The 21,534-nt window shown below is 33.4% G+C and overlaps 1 protein-coding gene across 2 annotated transcripts in view; it reads right to left on the minus strand.

Moving 5' to 3' along the window:
• Positions 1 to 845: 845 nt before the first annotated feature.
• Positions 846 to 21,534, minus strand: part of PGR (progesterone receptor) — a 94,004-nt gene continuing 73,315 nt past the window's right edge. For both annotated transcript variants that reach the window (XM_012770555.3, XM_012770554.2), the window contains one exon: positions 846 to 20,030. In XM_012770555.3, coding sequence (XP_012626009.2) covers positions 19,966 to 20,030 — 65 coding nt within the window. In that variant the 3' untranslated portion in view covers positions 846 to 19,965. The remainder of the gene's footprint in view (positions 20,031 to 21,534) is intronic.

Consider the following 21,534-nt stretch of genomic DNA (forward strand, 5'->3'; position numbering starts at 1 on the left):
GCAGAAGCTCCTGCACTTGCACCTATCTGAACTTCACCCTATGTACCTCTTCCTCTGACTGTCCATCTGTTTCCTTTATCATATCCTTACCATAATCTGGTAGACAGAAATGCTTCCCTGAGTTCTGTGAGTTGTTCTAGCAAATTATGGAACCTGAGGAGGGGGTCATGAGAACCTTTGATTTTTAACCAAGTCAGACAAAAGTTGTGAATAACTTGAGGACTCACCACTTTTCACTGGCATCTGAGGTGAGAACAGTCTTGTGGAACTGAGCCCTGAATCTGTGAGGTCCACATCAGCGCTAGGCAGACAGTATCAGAACTGAATTGCAACATAGGACACCCAGTTGGTGTCTGCAGAGAATTGGAGAAGCAGCCCACAAAATGTCGCATCAGAATTGAGGTATTGAGAGTGTGTAAGTATAGAGAAAACAGTTTCTGTTTTCTTTACAACCTACAACTCAGTATATGGCTCCAACTCTCACATTCACCCTCTATGACCTTGGATTTGCTACAGAACTCTCTTGAGTCTCAGGTTCTCTATTTGTAAAATGAGGTGGTGGAATTGATATGTTTCTTAACATGTTTTCATTGCTGAATTTTCTGAGTTGATGAGAGTGATGGAAAACATATATATACACACAGACATTAAAATTATGTATTGAGTATGTTGGGATTTGAGCTGTCCCCAAACCAATCCTTGGACCACAGATAAAGAACCCATGAACCAGATTTTATTTAGAGGCTCATGAAACTCTAACATCTTATGACTCTCTGGCCTTATTTTTATTTTAAATTCAGCTTAAACAGTATACTGAGAGACAAAAAAAATAAGAAACCCAGACAAAAGAAGAAACAGATAATATTTATCAGCAATAAAACATTTTAAGTGCAACACATATCCAGGTAAGCGTTATCAATTTAAATACTAGATTGTAGTGTTTGAGTGTGACTAAAATAATAATTAAATATGCAGAAATGAATAAGATATATCTGAGCTAGCAATGCATTTTAACAGTAATGTTTACATAATAAGATTTCTGTTTATTACATGACAAATTAATTTATACATCCTCTAACAGTACCTGTTCTTCTCATGTCATTCAAAAGTTCCATATAAAAATATACTGATTCAAAGAACAGATTAAAACATAATGACTTTCAAATTAATACAGAGAGCCTTATTAATTTGAAATACATATTTTTAGATGATTTTTAAATAACATATTTTACATTTAGCATGCACATTGTCAAAAATCTATTGAAATTATTTCACTATTTTTGCTTTAATCAATAAAATAAACTTCCATATATCTGCTTGAATAGTTTATCCTTAGTCTGATGTGAATGTATTTCCTTATTATTTGAAGGAGTCAAAACAATGGGCTTTTCTGAATAAAGCTGGGAAGAATTAAAAAGTCAATCAACATTGTGAATAGTAATGTCAAGTTCAATTTTAGGAAAATGTAATTTAAAAAACCCATAATTTGTTTTGTAGAACCAAGGATTTACTAAAGAATGGGTAGAGAAGAAATGGAAAGAAAGACAAAAGGAAAATTGTTTTTTTGCATATCAAACAAAAATTGCTTTTTAAAAGATAGTTAAAATTTACTGAAAGTAAAGTACAGAAAAATGAAGTTTTAATTCAAGGAAAACTGCATTAGTTTTGAAAGTATTGCAAATCCAAGTATCAATATTTTAAGATTTATTAGTGTTATATACTATAGCTATCCAGTTTATAATTTATAGAGTGGAAAAAACTAGAATGAAATTAGTGGGGGGAATTTTTGTAAATGCCATAGATTTCTTCAGATTATTGACATGTAGGAAACAGAAAGAAACTTGCATTTTCCAGTAATTAAATGGAGACAAGTTCAAATTGTACCAATTTAAACAAAATACAATAGTTGCTAAGAATTTATAAAACAAAATTAAATAAAAATCTGTTGAAAGTTACATTGAACCACACTATTATCCATATGTCAATGTAAAGATAAGGCATAAAGAATCTAAATGTAGTAAATAATACTATAATTTCCAAAATGTTTGAATTTGTACATATATCTCAATATCATGTGTCCCCATTTTTCAGATAGGGAAATTAAGTCCTAAGAGGTTATGTAACTCAACAGGAAGTGTCAGAGCACAGCTTAGAACTTAGTTTTTTCATTCAAGCTTCCAAATTCTTTTCCCTATATTTTAGCCTTTATGGTAATGTTTGCTCTCTTTTGTAAATGGGACATAGCTTCTTTCTCTAGATTTCTCGTGTTCATGAGCTGGCACTCACGAATGTATGCATGCAGTGTTAAGAACAGACATGTATTACTCTCCCTGAATAATTTCAATATAAGCCCTACCTAAGTAGAAACAACATGGGCTAACAATAGGTTGAAGAACTATAGTTTCACATGATATATGTAATTTAATTTTATGCAAAGGTTTATAAAAATATAAAATGATGTGAAGTGTGAATAGCCTCTGTATGTAAGTTCAGCATTTTCTTAGTTATTGGTAGTTATATAGCAAAAGTGAAATAAACCATCAGACAAAAATCTGATGACTTTGGCCCAGTTTAGATGGCCAATTCAGAAAATTTCGGAAGAAACCATAATCCCTTCCTGTCCCCAGATAACCTCTACTTAGGCCAATTTCCTCACTACATATGCTTATTTATTTTTTAGAAAACACTCTAATAGCTGAGCTACCAACAGAGAAGATTTTTTGAAAGTATACCTGAACTTGGCCGGATAGTGGGGCTCACACCTGTAATCCTAGGAGGCCGAAGCAGGAAGATTGCTGGAGCTCAGGAATTAATTCAGAGACCAGCCAGAGCAAGACTGAGACCTGTCCCTACTATAAATAGAAAAATTAGCCAGGAGTGGTGGCATGCCTGTAGTCCCAGCTACTGGGGAGACTGAGGCAGGAGGATAACTTGAGACCAGGAGTTTGAGGTTGCTATGAGCTACAATGACTCTACCCAGGGCAACAAAGTGAGACTCTGCCTCAAAAAGAAAAGAAAAAAAAAGCCATGAACTTTAAATATAAAATATTTTTCTTTTCATAAAATTTGCTCAAAACTGAAGCCCTCAAGTAATAGTTATGAACATCATTTTTTATTCGGAAGGTAGAAAATGTAAAAACTCATGGGTATGCGCAAACCAACTTTTTTTTTCTTTTTCTGAAACAAGGTCTCACTCTGTTGCCTAGGCTAGAGTGCAGTGGCTTCATCATAGCTCACTGCAACCTCAAACTCCTGAGCTCAAGCGATCCTCCTGCCTCAGCCTCCAGAGTAGCTGAGACTACAGGCATGTGCCACCACCCTGCTGAGCTAATTTTTCTATTTTTTGTAGAGATGGAGGTTTGCTATGTTGCTCAAGCTGGTCTCAAACTCCTAGCCTCAAGCAATCCTCCTGCCTTGGCCTCCCAGAGTGCTAGGATTACAAGTGTGAGCCACCTCGCCCTGCACAAACAATTTTTGACTCCACGTTTTCCCAGGAAGCAGCTCCTTATTGATCTTCAGTTGGAGAGCATGGGTATTGAACTACACAGGTTGAAGGTCCATGGAGGACTTGGAATCCCATCTTCCAGATGGGCTTTAACAAAAACAGCCTTCTCTCATGTACCAGGGTTTCTCTGCCAAAGCCGCACTCTAGTTTTTTTTAGTATAGGTTTTTCAGCTCTTTCAACAAATAAATAGCTATATTGGTAAGCTTAGTGTGTTTTGGTTACTACAAATCATACATTTGTTTTGGTGACCCAAGATTTATTCATTTATTAATTCATATGAATGTCATCTATGTTGTAAAATACTATGTTTAGCATGTACTTAACTATTAAGAAAAAAAAAATCACCTTTGTTTAGGGTTTTCTAATCTTTGAAGAAATTTTGTAGGCATTATCTCATTTAAAGCCACAATTCATTGTTAAACTATTATCTCTTCTTGTTGGATTAAAACACTGAGGCTCAGAGAATTGAAGATAGATTACTAAAATCACAATGCATTACTTTTCAGAATAGTGACAAACCTATTTTTTAAAACTGAGTGAAGTACTGCTGTTTGTTTTACCACGGGTATTTATGTAAGTGTTGTTAACAAGAGTCTGAAATTGATGTATAGGCCCATCTCTGTTTAGGAGATCCACAGGTATGTATCTTGTTCTGGTCCACTAGTTACCTCCATTCTCACCTATATAGGTTATTACTGTTTTTAATTTTTTAGAAATTCTTATAATTATCCTTTCCTAAATCACCAGAAAAAACACTTGCACCAAAATTTGAAAATCTGACCAAGCTAAATGTAAATACTCTTTGGTTAATTGAATATTAATATTGCATAGTTTTCCTCTTCAATTTGAATTTTGTTACATAATTTATGGTTTTCACCTTAGTTATTCTATATATAAGTTTAGTGGCATATTAGATATGTTTCTTACTATATATACTTTTTAATAACTAAGATATCATTTAAGAGCTTTGAATAACTTTATAATGGTTTTTAAATCAAAAATTTTCAAAAAAATCTAAACATTTCTTGACATCAATCCCAGTTCTTAAAATCATTCCATCCTTTCTATCCTTTGATTAATTGTTCATGTATTAGTAATATTTCAATAATAACACTACATCTTTTAATCATTGCAATCATTAGGAAATGTGTATAGATTCGTGAAGATCAAAAGTAAGAATATTTATTCCCTCTATTCTATATCATCTAGCTTGGTGTCATTTAAATCTTAAAGGAAATAATTCTGTTGTATAATTCTACTAAAACTTTTTAAATAAAGGAAAACTAATTTCAAAATTTAAATGTGAATTATATAAAAATTTTAATATATATTACATTTTTTCTCTTTGTCTACCACATGGCCCAACTTTAAATGTTTTTCAACAGACATGCTTAGCATCTTAAAGCTATCATTTACATAAGGATTATATGGTTATTTATCTTAATCTCTGGTACATAAGGATTAAAACACAAAGATAAAAAAAGGAAGCTTTGAAATAGGACAGGCATTAAGGCATCAATTTTATCAGAACTATTTAATAAGGTAGTTAAAAATTTTTCTTTTTGAAAGAAGAAATGGTGCAAGAAGTTGTTTTATAAATTTAATGGACCACTCTGAATCTCTGTTTCCTCTTCTATAAAATGGGACACATAATATGCAGCTTGTGAAGATTGTTGTATGGGTTGGGGATAAGACCCGGTACATTGTAGGTTCTCAAATCAGTGACAGTTAAAAAAACAGTAATACTTATAGACTGCATATTGATTACTGATATATAATAATTAGAAATTGATATTAACACATGATAAAATCAGTTAGAAGAATTAAATTCTATTAATGAAGAATGAATCACACACTGTATTTCAGGGAATGTAAGATACAGCTAGTGATGTCTTCTGATCTTGCCAGGAGGTATCAAGGAAAAGTTTTCACACAACTATGTATGACTTCCAACTGGCTACTGGCATTGTAAGACAACATAAATTGTAACATGCATTCTGGTTTTATTTATAATAAAATGTGAAAATATCAATGAAAATAAAAGACAACTGGTTTCTGCCATAGGAAGAAAATAAAATACACTAAGCAAATCAGAGAAAATAAATATGCTACCCACATTATAATATACAGAGGTTAAAAATGGTTAATGTTGGATTTTATTTTCCTTTAAACATATCTCATTCACATACTTGACTCAAATTCTATTTGTAAAAAAAGAATTATTCTAAATTTCCAGAGTGTTCTTATGTATCAGAACAAGGTCTACAAAAACCAATATTTCTAAAAGTAAAGACCTTACTTTGTGGTTCCCATAATAATTTTTGAGATATAAACTATATTGAAGTCCCTTAGTGCAAACAAAAAACTTTAGATTTATAATTTAATCTTAACTATTTTACACATAGCTTTTCCATTTTGTTTTATTAAGCATATCTTAAAAATTCAAAAATAATTTTCTTTCTCTTTTTATATACTTTCAAAAATTTAATAGATTAGATCTATAAAAATAAGATAGATTTAGTTAGTTGAATATGCCCCATGTAGAAACTGGTTTGGGTATAGGAATTGAAAAATTGTGGCTACTCAGATTGATGATTTTATTGATTTATTATCTGATTTTTTTTTTCACTTGTGACAGCCCATCCTTAATCTTCTTTGTTGAAAAAACTAACTTTGATGAGTACCATGCTATTGAATTTCCCATGACCTAAAATATTAAAAATTATTTTTGCTAAATAGTTTATGTAAGATAAAAGTTTAATATCTTTTGTACCCTTAATCATTTATTTATTAAGGAAAAAGTCACTTAGGTTGGACAAAACACCTAGATAGTTCTTGCTAAGCCAGGCACTGCTTTAAGTACTTTTCTCATATTCATTTGATCCTCATAATAACCCTATGAAAGAGGACCTATTTTTGTACCCATTTTACAGATAAAAAACTGAGGCAGGAATATAAAGTAGGTTGCAAGGTCACATAGTTAGCTAGCCTAAAATCAGATTAAAATGGTCTGACTCCAGAGCTTATGATCTATGTGCTATACTGCTGCTCTTACATCACAGCATAATTATGGACAGCTGACATAATCCAGATATGAAAATAGTTCGCCTTTTCACAGAGTGCCTAAGTTGCATAAGCTTTATACATTCAAAATCACACACAAAAAACTGATCACAGATCTCTGCATTTTATAAAGTTATTCTATTTGTTTCAATTAGATCATTTATAAGATGATTTGATCTCATCTAATCAGGTAAATATAATATCCTGCCATTTAGATAAAATATAGATTTCAAACACTACATATTTAGATATTATTTGTACATTATTAGCATACAGAGAGCTATACACGCTTTAGCTTGTTGTAGTGACTCCATATAGTGACATATAGTGACATACTGTGACACGAGGGAAAAGAGTTTCACATGCATTTACATTCATAACCACTGATCACATTTTGTCTTTATTCATTAAACAGTTAAATGTAAATTAGAAAGACTCTACTAAATATCAAAATCAAGTATTTACAAAAAACAGCATATTGGTATATAGGTAAACATGAAGTCTCTCAACATTCTTTAAGTTTGTAAATCTGAATTATGGGGGCGTGTTTAATTTAAAAACTGAAACCACAGTACTAAACAGGAATAAATGAAATCGTTTTTTATGTTATAGTAACATTTTCATGGCCAAATGCTACGATTAAATTTTCTGGTTTCTCTAATCTATACAAAATCTAGTTGAGTCAATAAGAAACAAGTACTATCTGGCAATGTCAATGGAAACTTAGAACAAGAAATCTGTTCTACTCTTTTGTGTCTCCAAAAACCTAACCTGGTTCTTTATCCACTCTAGGCACTTATTTCATTTACCAAAGGAGCATACTTGTATAAGTCCAGGATACTCCTAATAACAAAACTAATATACAATAATAGTGTGAAATGCTTTGTTATTAACAGTTAGATTACATTCTTTCAGTTTCCTGTTAAATGCATTAAATTTCAAATGAAAATTAATGTTTATATGATAAATATCAAACTTTTTAATTAATGTAACCAAAACAGTGCATTGTTGAATCTTACTATATATCAGTTGATTCTATTTTGTTTTTATGATTAAAACACTACTACAACTACACGGTTGGTTTCAATTTAATTATTCCTTGCTTTGTTTAAATGCACAGTTAAGGATTTTGTCTGTGTAACTCCAAAAATCCATATTAATAGCTCACCTTATGCCATGTACAGTATTGTACAAACTGAAATGTTGGTTATAAATTTAAAGTGACTGGTAAAGAAGAATATACTGATGATTCATATGTACCTTATATGTAAATGTACTGAGAATTTAGATGCTCTAATTGATTAATAAAGACAGATATAGAAATTACTTTGTTATTTATCACACAAAATAAATACTGAGTTAAATTCCCAATATTGTTTTTAAGAAAACATATTGTGTGTAGATGATTCATTTAAAACTTCCAGCCAATTTATTGTAAAACACCTGTCAAGTTGAGAAAGGCTGATTCAGTTTTCTTACATGAATCATGAAATATTTCCTCTGAAATCCACCTTTAGTTTAAAAACAGAGATGGAATTTTGAACATTCGATTGAAAATACATTATGAAAATACATTATGATGAACATTCGATTGAAAATACATTATTATGATGTTGTTAGGTGCCCACCTAATTTTTACAACTTTGCAATGTCACCCCATCATTGCCAGGGAACCAGTGCCAGGCATACACAGATGGAGGGACAGTATCACCTTCTCAGCAAAAACCCTCAGATGAAGTTCCAGTGTGCTCTCAACTATTGTCTCACTCAGAAGTGAGGAACAAAGGGTGTGAAATTAGACTCCAGAAGTATATGGGGCTAAATATCTTCAAAAGTCCAAGTCTGGTGAATATACTTAGTGACCTACTACTTACTCAAAATAGGGTAGTTAGTAGTGATGAGAACCAAAAGGGGCATGAGTCAGAAGACAGAATGATTCCTCGCATCTCTCGCCAAGTATTACTCTAGTTTTCCTAACAAGCAACAGGGTGGGTAACTTTGAATATTTCATCAACTCCAACAATAATAAAATGTGAAAATTCACTATGTGCAGAGCAGTCTAAAAGTATTTTAGGGGGAGTATAAAACATTTCACTGAAAATAAGTGTGTATTGGTATTGTTAGGATCCCATGATCATCTAATTTTTACAGTTTTGCATCTTCTACCAGGCAGTGCCAGGGGAACTGTTAGGCACACACAGATGCAGGGACAGTCTCATCCTCTGGACAGAAAACCTCATATGAATTTGCAAAGCACTTTCAAAGTATATACTGATGAAATACACTAACCTTTGTGTTTTTCTTTTTGGCACCTGGCCCTTTTCCTGGTCAGTTGGAGGCAGGCATATTGCTCTGAGGAGAATTAGAATTGTTATACTGGAAATGCTTAAAGAAAGTCAACATTCAGCTTCTGACTTCCTCAACTGGTTTTTGAAATCCACAGAAAGGCAAGTCTGGAGAGTAGGGATTTCTCAAGAGAAAAAATGGCCCTCTACTTCTCAAAGGTACTCTCAAGAGGTGGACTCAGTCACAGAGAGCTATGGGGAATAGCTGAGAAATCAGTCTATGACCTAGCAGAAGCCACCAACAGACGAAAGAAGCGAGAGGCTTCCATGATCCAGAAGAGGGGAGAGGTAGAACAGGGAGGTCAAATGCCCACATCTTGGGACTGAATCTTAAAGAAGGTGAGATGAGCAATGGAACATCCAGACAAGTAGGGAGAAGTCCAAGAAAATCAAAGCTTTTGTGCCTGCCTGAAAAGTCTGCAACACCTCAGAGAAGCCCAGATTTAGCATAGTGCTAGCCAGGTGGAGAGCATGTCTGGCTGGTAGTGGTGAGCCATGGCTCTCCTGAAGGGGCACAGTGACCCCACAGCACAGGCCAGGTGGGGACAACAGCTCAGCCTAAGAGGCATCTGCTGAGCCAGGAAGGAATGAAAGTGAGCAAAGTCCCAGCACTCTGCAGTCCTGGAGCAGCGAGAATCAATTCAATGAATTCCCAAGCCAAAGACTTAAATATGAGATGAGAGCAATGGGTTCTATGACCAGGCATGGCAAGGGACTGGCATAGCCAGTGAGGACCAGGACAAAGAAGCTGCCTCCCTCACACCTAGAGCCCCGGTCTGCACATAGAAAGCTGCTTTCTTTTCTAGCTGCTGCCTGGATAGTGAAAGTAAAAAGGAAGACCAGCCCTTGATGGAAATTGAATGAGGTAATCTAAAATAAGGCTTCTTTAAGCTAAAAGAGATGGATATATTCTTAACTGCCAGGTTTGCTCTTCAACCTATCATTCACCCACTATCCATCCACAACCCCCACCCCTGCACTCTGTGGAGGTCTCATGAAGTCACGGCTCCCTTCAGAGAATGAAGCTTTTTGTGTGTATGCATACGCCATATTGTAATTCTACTTGATAATGGCATCTGAAAAAGGATCTATACAAAGGATGTGTGTATTTTGCATTAATTCAACACGACTCAGTTTCCCTTTCTTTCCTATTTTCTGAACCTTGAGCTGTTCTAGTCTTATCTTTTTGCATAGCCCTGGATTGTGAGGGTGGAGAGACATGCAAATGTGGGGGACAGATAGGATTCTGGAACTTGATAAAACTAAGTTTCTTAGTTTTCATTGTCTTTTTTGATGGAGAATTTGCCATTTCAACGCCTAAGAAAAATAATTCTACATCTGGCCTTTTGACAATTTATACGGTATATTTCACCTACTTTCACAAGTTCTGTCAATGCTCCTAAGTTATGTATTCCAAAACCCTTCTGAAAAATTATGAGGTAATGATCACCCCAGTATTTCATGTTTATGACCATCACCTTCCATCAAAATATTGCAACTTCCTCAAAAATATTCTGCCTGCTACCAGGATGGGTTATCTCCAATTCTGCTCTCCATATTGTAGTGGAAGAGAGTTTTCTAATATATTTGTGTTATATATATATTTGTGAATTGTTCTGCTCTCCTACTCATGAGAGAACCAGTCTACACTCCTTAACACGATGTACAAAGGCCACTGATAATCTGGACCTTGCTTGCTTTCTTCTTCAGTCTCACCTTCAGTCCCCACCCCACATTCTCTCTCACCATGAGGTTTGTGCATATGCTCTCAACTCCTGTTTGAGATCCTCCTCTTCTCTTCCTGCCTTTGGCATCTCCCAATCCTGCTTGCTCAGCTGATTGCTAAACCACTTTTAGATCAAGGCTTAGAACTGACTTTTTTCAGGATGCATTTACAAGTCTTAAATTCTAGTTTCAGTACCCCTCTTAGGTGCCCCAATAGCTCTCTGTACTTGCTCCATCATAACACTCACAGTACAATATTGTAAACATCTCCTTACCTGTTTACTCCCCTTCCAACTGTAAGCTCAGAGAAGATGGGAACACTGGTTACTTCCACAATCTGGCAAAGTGACTGGCACACAACACAGTAAGGGCTTCCTAGCTAGTTGCTGAAAAACAAAATGATGCCTAAAGAAAGACTTTTCAGCTTTGCCAAAAAGATCACACTATTTTGTTTTTGGTTTTTTTAGGTCACATTTTTCTTATATTAACCTAGATAACTGAGAGTTGGCTGTTTTATTGATGTAAACTATTAACAGAAAGTTTGTAGTTTCAGAGTTGAAAGTGATACTTTGATTCTACTTTCAAATTGAAAGGGATAATTTGATACTGGCCTTTTTTTTTTTCCTTCTTTTTTTTTTTTTTTTTTGAGACAGTCTCGCTTGTTGCCCAGGCTAGAGTGAGTGCCGTGGCGTCAGCCTAGCTCACAGCAACCTCAAACTCCTGGGCTCAAGCAATCCTGCTGCCTCAGCCTCCCGAGTAGCTGGGACTACAGGCATGCGCCACCATGCCCGGCTAATTTTATATATATATTAGTTGGCCAATTAATTTCTTTCTATTTATAGTAGAGACGGGGTCTCGCTCTTGCTCAGGCTGGTTTCGAACTCCTGACCTTGAGCAATCCGCCCGCCTCAGCCTCCCAGAGTGCTAGGATTACAGGCGTGAGCCACCGCGCCCAGCTCATTGTTTTTTTTTTAAAGTGAAAGTGTTAAGATCTTAAGACACCCAAATAGTTGACAGCTTAACAGAGACTTAGAGTTCAGTGATTTTTTCCTAAGCCATGTAGCCTCAAATTATAAACTGGAGAACTTTCTTAAAAAGCAAAAAGTAAGCCTCTGAGCATATTTACGTTTTCATGTGTTTAGATATTGAATGATAACGTCTCTAACATTTAGCATTTTATTATCACTGTAGATAATCACCCAGGTTCTATATTGTCAGCATGAATGCTCCACAGTAATTAAGGAAAACATATTTAATATTTAGGGATGCTCTCCATTTAACTTTTAAAAATCATATTTATTCCTTCCAAAATACAAAGAACTTTTATATCTTCTTTTTTTTCCAAATTTCAATAGAAAGTTTATTTTTTTTTAAAAAAATAAGACTTTTTGCTCTGATTTTTCTTGTGAATATGCACATATCAGAGAAGTTAAAATACATAGAATACTAAGGTCAAAAGGAGATACTTCATTGGTTGAAGTGATGAATTCTAAAGACTGCCATGTGAAAATCTCTTTCTATTCCTAGTTATATCAAATGCAGGGTTTACTATTTTAAGTAAATTCTGGATAGTACTTTTTACCTTATGTAGAACAAGCAGAGCTGCATCTCTGTTTTGACAATAACATGGTATGCTTGTATCAACTCTCTATATATGTTTTTGGTCTTTCTCATGAATTGTAAAGCCCTTAGAAGAAAATTTTATATAATGTAATATGATCTCAAATATCTGATTCTTAACCTAGTTTAGAAAAGTTATGATAGAAATCCATTGGTTATTTAGCTATTATTAAAAAAATAAAAACTTGTATCTACCAAGTTGAGCCTGCACAAAAATATCAAATCAGTGTGGACATAATTATTACGCTCACTGCTCAGCAGCTCTAATTGATACATCTTTGAATAACAAAATCTTAAGAAAACAAAACTATTTCTTCAAAGGGTAGATGATACTTTAAAATATAAGCTTTTCTAAGGGAGGGTGGTAGTAAAAGGTATCTTTGGTGGCAAAAAGCTTAAAATCACTGCTCTCTAAAATAATTCATAATAAAAAATGTATAGGTTAGTAAACATCACAAAGAGACAAGCTTTATATATAATTGACAAGAGGAAAACATATTTAACTGGGTTCCATTTAGAATTATTTATCTTTGATAAATGGGATACATCAGGATTTGATGTATTAGGAGCAATTTCAAAAGATAATAAAAGTAAGCTATAGTCCTGTGCTGAAAACTATTTACAACATCATTTAAATACTTCATTCATATCTATCTAAATATTGACGACACAAATGCCACACTGTAGAGTTAATAAGACTGTACATATTCTTTAAAGTAATGGACAGACTGTGCTTTCTTAGCTGCCTGATTCACATTTTTCTGAAAGTGCTATATCAGTTAAAGCTTTCAACCAGCTTAAAAATAATGCCTTCCCCATTTCTCCATGAGTGCAAAGAAAGCAAACAAACCTGTGTTTAACAATAAGGTCAGCATGACATAAGGCAACAAGAGCCAGTAAATCGAAAATGAGGTTGACATTCTGGGACTAATCCAGAAGTTCTGCAACAGTCTTCCAAACCCCACAGCTGCATAAGGCTGCGGACAAGCTGGGGCGCAGCCTACAGGCATGTGACCGGAGCTCTGCCCTGGAATGAGGTCAGCTCCAAGGAGGGGAACAGATCCCTTCGTGTTTTTCTCTGCTTTGGTAGTAGGATATTCAGAGAATATTATGTATTAAATCATTGCTGCATGTAGTAAATCATTGCTGCTATGTTTAACTCATCACCAATGCCCCCCAAATTCTTCAATCTTCTCCAGTGACAGGGAGGACAAATTATTAAAGGAAACTACTCTTTGCTTCTTATTTTCAATTTTTAAGGCCACACTGATTCAGGCCTAACTCTGGAGGGTAAAGGTTCTATTAGCCCCAGATTAACTGGTGGTCTGTAAAGCCTTTTTCCTGAGTTGAAATAGGGATATAATCCAACCTGAGCTCAATAATCTCAGCCCAGGTCAGTTTGAATTCATATTATGGGATGTAGACCAATCCAGTTTGGATTGTATTACATAATATGGGTGAATAGCCAGTTGCTTTACTACTACTTAATTTTGGATTTGGTAAGGACCAGGGAGTGTGGAATAATGTTGTATTAAATAGACAGCAGATGCTAGGTGGAAATAGAGATTGTCCTTTTCATCCAACGTTGAACAAGAAAAATACAGTGAAATTACAGAGCCTGGGTAATATTCTTTTCATTAAAATCAATGACTTAGTCTAGTGAAGATAAACAATTTAGGATTTGGCCAACCTTTGCTAGACTATCTGGCTATGTATTTCCTGTGAAATTTAAGAGAGGTACACATTTTCCATATCCAATGTCTGTTTAAAAGGAATACTTCAGGAAGAAGAAAGTCATGCCCTCCCTTGAGTGGTCCTCTTGTCTATTTCACTTTATCAGTGGGTATATATATATGGTTGTTGAGTTATTGAATACAAAAATGGTATATCTTTAAATTTGAAAAACAATTTTTTTTTTTGAATTTTGAGTGCTGATTGTACACAAGGCTCTGGAGTTTTAAAGATATTTGAAAGGATTCATATTTTATTCTGAAATCTGACATCTAAAGGGTTAAGTGTAGATGAGAGAAATTGCTCAGATATTCAGAATAAAAACTAAAAATGTAATAGCCATTTTACCAAAGGAATGTAAGATATCAGATCAAAGCAGACATAAGGATCTTTCATGGGCATTTTACATCATAACCTTCTTAAGAATAGGAATGTTATCTTTTGGTTATGACTTCATCATGATTTCTAGACCCATTGTTCCCTCTTGTGGAATTATTGTCATAATAAAAATAATTTCTGGCTGGGCATGGTGGCTCACGCCTGTAATCTTAGCACTCTGGGAAGCTGAGGCGGGCGGATTGCTCTAGGTCAGGAGTTCGAAACCAACCTGAGCAAGACCCCGTCTCTACTAAAAATAGAAATTAATTGACCAACTAAAAATATATATACAAAAAAAAAATTAGCCGGGCATGGTGGCGCATGCCTGTAGTCCCAGCTACTCGGGAGGCAGAGGCAGTAGGATCATTTGAGCCCAGGAGACTGAGGTTGCTGTGAGTGAGGCTGATGCCATGGCACTCACTCTAGCCTGGGCAACAAAGTGAGACTCTGTCTCAAAAAATAATAATTTCAGCATGTAGTATATAGTATACATTTTTAGAGGGGCCATATTCTAATCAGTCTCTCTATATTTTAAAGAGATACCTTAAAATGTCAAAAATCAGTAATATTATTCTTATTTATAAAGAAAGGGTGATAGGCTCTTTAGATTTTTTATAAAACAGGCCACAAACTCAAAAGACTATCTTTCCAGAGGAAGAAATTACTTGAACACTTCTAGCCCTAATTTCAGATGAAATCAACCAAATATATGTTAGTACATAATGATAGAAATAAAGCAACTGGGTTTCTAGATTTCTGGTTTTACCATAGAATATAGCTGATTAGTTTGGTAAAAGTATAGCCAGAACTATGTCTTAATGAAAACATAATGATGGCAATTACTATTTCTGAACACCTGTATACATTTTTGGTTTCCATTTCTACTAATCAGAAAACACTTGGGCAAATGCAGGTTAATCAGAGAGATTAAAAGACTTGCTTAAGCTCATCCAGATAGTCAGGGGCAGAGAAGCTGGGCCCAGTCCTACGTCAGCTCTCTCCAAGGTGCCCAGCATCAATACATCTTTGTAGCTGTGGATAATTTAGAAGTTTCAGGTTGATATGCCATGGCTGTTTCAGAGGCATAGTTTTGGCAGAAAACATATTGCTTATCATATTTCCATATCATCTATGTAGCAATAAATTATTTTAGTGTTAAATGTGAAAAAAAATAGCATTATATTGCCTTACTAAAAAGTGCCATGTCTTTAAACATTAAAAACACAAAAAATGCTGTCATATAACAACTGATATTTGAGATATAATTGCTTCAGATGCAAATGAATTTTAAACCTTTTTAAGGAAAATATTTTCATTAACTCAAGAATCTATTTCAGTAACCTTCAAGTATTTCCTGATGTATAACCTGTCTTCTTATGATTTATTTTCACTTTAGAGCTACCAGAAAGAATGTGACCTGTAAAATGAAGATAAAGGTTATGATGACTGCATAGTAATGGAGACATTAGTAGGTAGGAATTTGTAGAAGAAAAGATTTAGAGACTAGATAGTTTCCATTTGATGTCATGTTCTTTTTCAAAAGTTTTTTTTTTTTTTTTAAGCTTGGCCTTAATTATTAAACCCTAGTGTTTAGAAATCTACACTGTGGATCAAGATCAACATCAAAAATATCAAACATTCTTAACAAAAGCCAGACCTGGGGCTACCACATTCTATTCCCTCATAGATGAGTGAAATCAGGATATTTAAAAATTATTATGGAATTAACTCTGTGCTGTTGAAAAAGGATTTGTATTAATATCATCAAAATATTGTATTAAACATTAATTCAAGGTAACAATAATCAGATAATAAAATGATCATATCATCAACTATTCCCTGAGTACATTATTTGGGTATAAAGGGCTAATGACGTTTTTTGTTTTTTTGGGGGATTTTTGACAGACCTACATTCATTTACTTACGTCACATAGTCCATTCTGAGAGGTATCACTCCCACCGAGGTAGATTTCCTTTAAATATTGTATGTGAGAGAGATTAAAATATTTTATTGGTATGATATTTGTGGGGAAAAATATATTGAAACCTTTTTCAATAAACAAATGTACATATAGATTTAACACTAATTACTGACACAACTAAATAAAGGTGTTATTTAATATTAATTTTAAAGTTAGTATATTTGTGCTGCATTTGTCTCAGTAAGATTATATGTAAATAATGCTTTGCACCTATCACATCTAATATTTGATGTTAGAGTGCCTACTATTTATCAAGAACTGTTATTTATACCTATCACTGATCTGTAACTTTCTTGAGTTAATAGTTTTTCTTCAGCTCCAAATTCTCATTAAGCATATTAGCATATTTTCTTGTGCTAATAGCAGACAATAAGTATTTCTTGAATGAAATAAGGAAAATAAAAAATAAGGAAAGAAGGGAAAAAATAAGGAAATAGGGAAATTTTTATATTAAGGTTTATAATAAAAAACGATTTAAGGCTATTTAAACATAAGAAACAATTGTATCTGTGAAATTTTTCTTAGAGAGGGAAATAAGATTCCCTTAATTTGGTTTTAAAATTTAGAACAAGAAACAAAAAGCATTTTTCTCAATACACATAAAATGTACTTCTACTCTCCTATAAGTCAGTAAAGGGAGAGATTTCACAAAGTAGGGAGAAAAAGTGGAAAGTTTAAAAGCAATGAAAGAAATGAAGAGATGGAAATAGGGAATCATGGAAAGAGAAATTATAAAGTCATAGGTACAAAGCAAAGAAAGAGAACTACAGTGATACGAAAGACAGAACATGCCATTCAACTCTCAGTCTAAAAATACTATTGTCCCACCTTAAAGTGTCTTTCAGACTGTAGGAGAGTCGGAATTGTAAAACAACATGCTATTATAATTCAGATGTACACAAAATGTCAGGTGAACCCTATAAGGAGGCAAATCACTGTTTGGAAGACTCAGAGAAGATTTTTACAGAAAGTCTTGAAGGTTGATCTATGTATGGGATTGGTGTCAAAGGGGGGAAATTATGGCAGATAATTGATGGTAAAAAGATTTACATGGCTGGAACATAAGATGAATGCATGTCAGTGGAGGATAAAGAGAAGAAAGTTATGTCAATTGATGCTCAAACTCTATTTCAGAGCACCTACTCTGTTTCTGCATTAATAAGAATGGACCAATGAAAATATAATCTCTTGAGTATGGAGCCCAGTAATGTATTTTTAAAAGCCCAATGCATTACTGGGCTATGACTGAGAATTACTGTGGTAGGTGATCTGAAGTCAGGGAACATTTCACAGTGACAAAATGGCAAACCTAGATCCTTCTAAGAAAGGTAACTTTGATCTGGGGAATGGAAAGTGAGCGTGTATGTATATGTATAAAGACTTTGAAGAACAAAATACCAGTCAAGAGTTTACTGTAATCCATACACATTCACAAAAAAAAAAAAAAAATGTATATAGACATACTGAGGAAGAGACTATTTTTATATACTGTTTAAGCAGTATTACTTGGAATAGTTGGGTTAAACTCTGAAATGTTATAATCAGAAGTTATAAATGTGTATATGACTTATTATATTTTCCACGTATAGCTAATAAACCCAGCCAAGATCCCTGGTTGAAGCTTGTTTTAATCCCTATTTTAAATGCCCTATAAAAATTCACTGTTTATAGATAGCCCATAACTAATCCTTTTCATAAATTGAAGAATTTTTGGTAAAAAATGGTTACAGTAACATTATTATGCCACATTTTTGATCAGATGAAACCACTTTACCTTGTTTTGGGGGTCACATTAGTATTCATTAAGAATATTCTATGTTATTGTTTCTTGGTAAACTACAAGTATTTATCAGTTAAAAGGAAAGGTTCGTTAAAAATGCATTGAGAAATTAGAATATCAGTAAATTTTTTTCTATAGTTTCAAAGTTACTTTGATTTTCTCATTAATAACTATTAATTTGCACAAGGTAGTATGTTTTATTTGTAAGATAAGATGTGTAATTTTAAAGAAATTTAGAAAAAGAAAATTGGGTCTACTAGTTTCTCTGAGTTGTTATTACTTACATATACATATATATGGTAAAATTGGCATAAATTACTTTTCTTAGACAAGTAAACAATGACTGGTTTTGATTGAACTTCACCAATGGTATGAACTTGGTTCTTCTCATTTATATATATTTTTTTGTTTTTCCTTCTTGTCCTTTTTAAAGAAAGAAATCTCTAGTGACTCACCTCAGAAAAGAACTCTTGTCTGTCTTGTAAAGGAATATTTTAAGTTCACATAACAATGTTAACTGTGTGTTTTCTAGTTATTATAATTGGCTCTATTGTTTTAAGCCAGTATCTAATATTTCCTGAAACATCTCTCTTAGAACTAACTGGATCAAAGGCACTCAAAAATTTTCAACCTTAGATTCATCTAACTATGCCTCACTGAAAAAAAAAACACCATTCTCAAGTTTTTGAGGACTAGAGAAAGAGGATAGTATCTATCTTTCTTTCTTCCTCCCTCTTTCTTTCCCTCCTTCACTTCCTCCCTCCCCTCCTCTCTTCCTTTCTTCCTTCTTTGATTTCAGATGCTAATAAGCAGCTTTGACCAAAAGAAGCAAATAGCAGGAAAGATATCATTCTACCACTTGTCAAGGTGAGGAAATTGAATCAGTGAGGTTGAATGACTTTCCACACACCATATGAGTGTAGTTAAGCCACAGAATCTTCTAACTTCCTATTTCTGTTCAAAATATCTTATTAGAGGACAACTTTCTTCCAAAAAAATTTAGTAAAAGAAACTACAAAACCCATAATACTGTTGTCATAATAATATGGCTCTACTTAATAACTTCCTTGGAGATTTGTGTTTCCAATCTGGGAAACAGTCTTATATCAGCTGTCTTGCCTAGGTTGCAAAACATCAATCTATTTCAGTATTTCTTTATTTTTCTTTTTTTTTTTTTTTTAACTCTTTCTCTCTATATTTTTTACATTAAAAAGACTTTCGAAATCTGATTAAGGTTATAAATTTCTTCCTCATAGAAATGTATATACACTAGTGTAGATAAAATTTTGCATAACATTTTAAAGGTTCATCTTTGGAAATATAGTCAAGGAGACACAGGGAGCTTCCTAGAAATAACATATATAATAGCTTCTTATTATTACATGTAACATTTTTTTTCTCTGAAGTAGATTTGTTAGATGTAAAAGTTAAAAATCCTCACCTATATGGTATGAAACAATATGGATAATATATAATTTATGTCAACAATCAAGTTTTGTACTTTTTCAATCTTGTAAACACTTAAAGAAAATATGAGTACACAAAACACTTTAAAAATTCTAATTATGCTTTACAAAGGAAAATAATTAGAATCTCACAATTTTTCTCTTCAAATTATATGGTATGATATGTTATAAATGTAAGGCTTTCAGAAGAACATTATAAAAACTTGAAACCTCATAATCCTGACCCAAACAAAAAGAAGTATCACAAAATTTAATTGTTTTAAAGAAAAAGATAACATTCACTTTTTATGAAAGAGAAGAGGTTTCACCATCCCTGCCAAGATCTTGGGTAGTTGTGCAGCAATAACTTCAGACATCATTTCTGGAAATTCAACACTCAATGCCCGGGACTGGATGAATGTATTCAAGCAGTACAGATGAAGTTGTTTGACGAGCTGTTGGTTTAACAAACAGGTAGGAAACATTTAAGAAAAATAAAAAATTCACATATTATTCAAACACAGTAACTTATTTTTCTAACAACATAAGTACTTGTCAAGATGTTTTTTTCTCACCAAAATAAAAAGAACTACCACCACACTCTCTAGAATAACATGTAAAATATTTACGTACTCATGATGAAATATTCTCATAATATGGAAAGATTTAAAGAAATGAAAGTTCTTTATAATCTCACAGGACTACTTATCTGAACATTTTAGTATATTTTTCAAGTTTTTTTTCTTTTTATACGTGTATACAGATATACATAAGTATATATACAATATTACACACACATGATTATTTTCAAAATGCAATTATTTTATAAATTATAATTGCTAATCTGGCTGTTTTATGTACAATATATTGATTCTTCCTATGCCAATAATCCAACATAATTCATTTTAAGCTAATTTTTCATTTTCAATAAAGTAATTCATGTATATATTAATTTAAAAGTCAACGAGTACGACAAGATTTATACAAACAAAAACAACAGTGGCAGCAGCAGTAACAAAACCCAGCAGTTTCCTGATATCCTCCTTCCTGTATTTATTCCAGCTCCCCAGACACAACTACTTACAACTTTCTTAGCCTGTGTCTTGAAACTTATCTCTGCATTTCTACTAAAGTTTATTTTCCAATTTTGACATTATTGACTGAGTTTCTACTATGGCAAATGAGGATTTCACTCTCTTGTACTATACACTTCACTTCTCAACTACACACAGAGTTCTCCCTATTTTCTACATAATTATGTGTTAATTTTGAGTTAATCGATGTCCAGCATTTAAAGATTTTTATTATTTGCTGCTAGATTCCATTTCCTTTCCTATCAACTTGTTTTTATTTTGCAAAAGCTAAACCACCTGTGTTTGCTTTGTTTCTCTATATTTGTCACAAAGCTATCGTCAAATTATCTGACAGAGTTACAAAAATCACCTCATTATGGTTATATTTACTAGTAATCTCTCAGTTCCATTTTTTTTTTTTTAACCTGGAACTAGTATCCTAGAACCCTCTAATCCAGAATGATTATTGCTCCGCAGTTATTGTGCTGGGACATCACTTTGCATCTCTTGGGTCGGGTCCCCTATTTCTTTGGCTTATTCCAGTGTTTTGTTGCAAGACATCCTGTAGTTCTTGAGAAAAGTTGTATTTGAGGTAAACTCTATGAGACCTTGCATGTTTGAAAATACATTTATGGTGCCATCATATGTGTTGGATGGTTTCAAATTCTTTGAAGACTTTTTTTTTTCCTTCAAAATTCTGATGGCATTGCTCCATTGTCTTCTGGCTTCCAGTGTCGCTATTAAGAAGTCCAACATCATTCTGAATCCTGACAGCTTGTGTGTGACTTGTTTCTTTTCTCATTTGCATATTTTAAGACATTCTCTTCCTTTCTGGTATGCCGAAATTTTACAATGTGCCTTGATTCAATAGTGCATTGCCTGTAAC

The sequence above is a fragment of the Microcebus murinus genome, chromosome 4 (assembly GCF_040939455.1).
Source record: "Microcebus murinus isolate Inina chromosome 4, M.murinus_Inina_mat1.0, whole genome shotgun sequence".
Classification (NCBI taxonomy): domain Eukaryota; kingdom Metazoa; phylum Chordata; class Mammalia; order Primates; family Cheirogaleidae; genus Microcebus; species Microcebus murinus.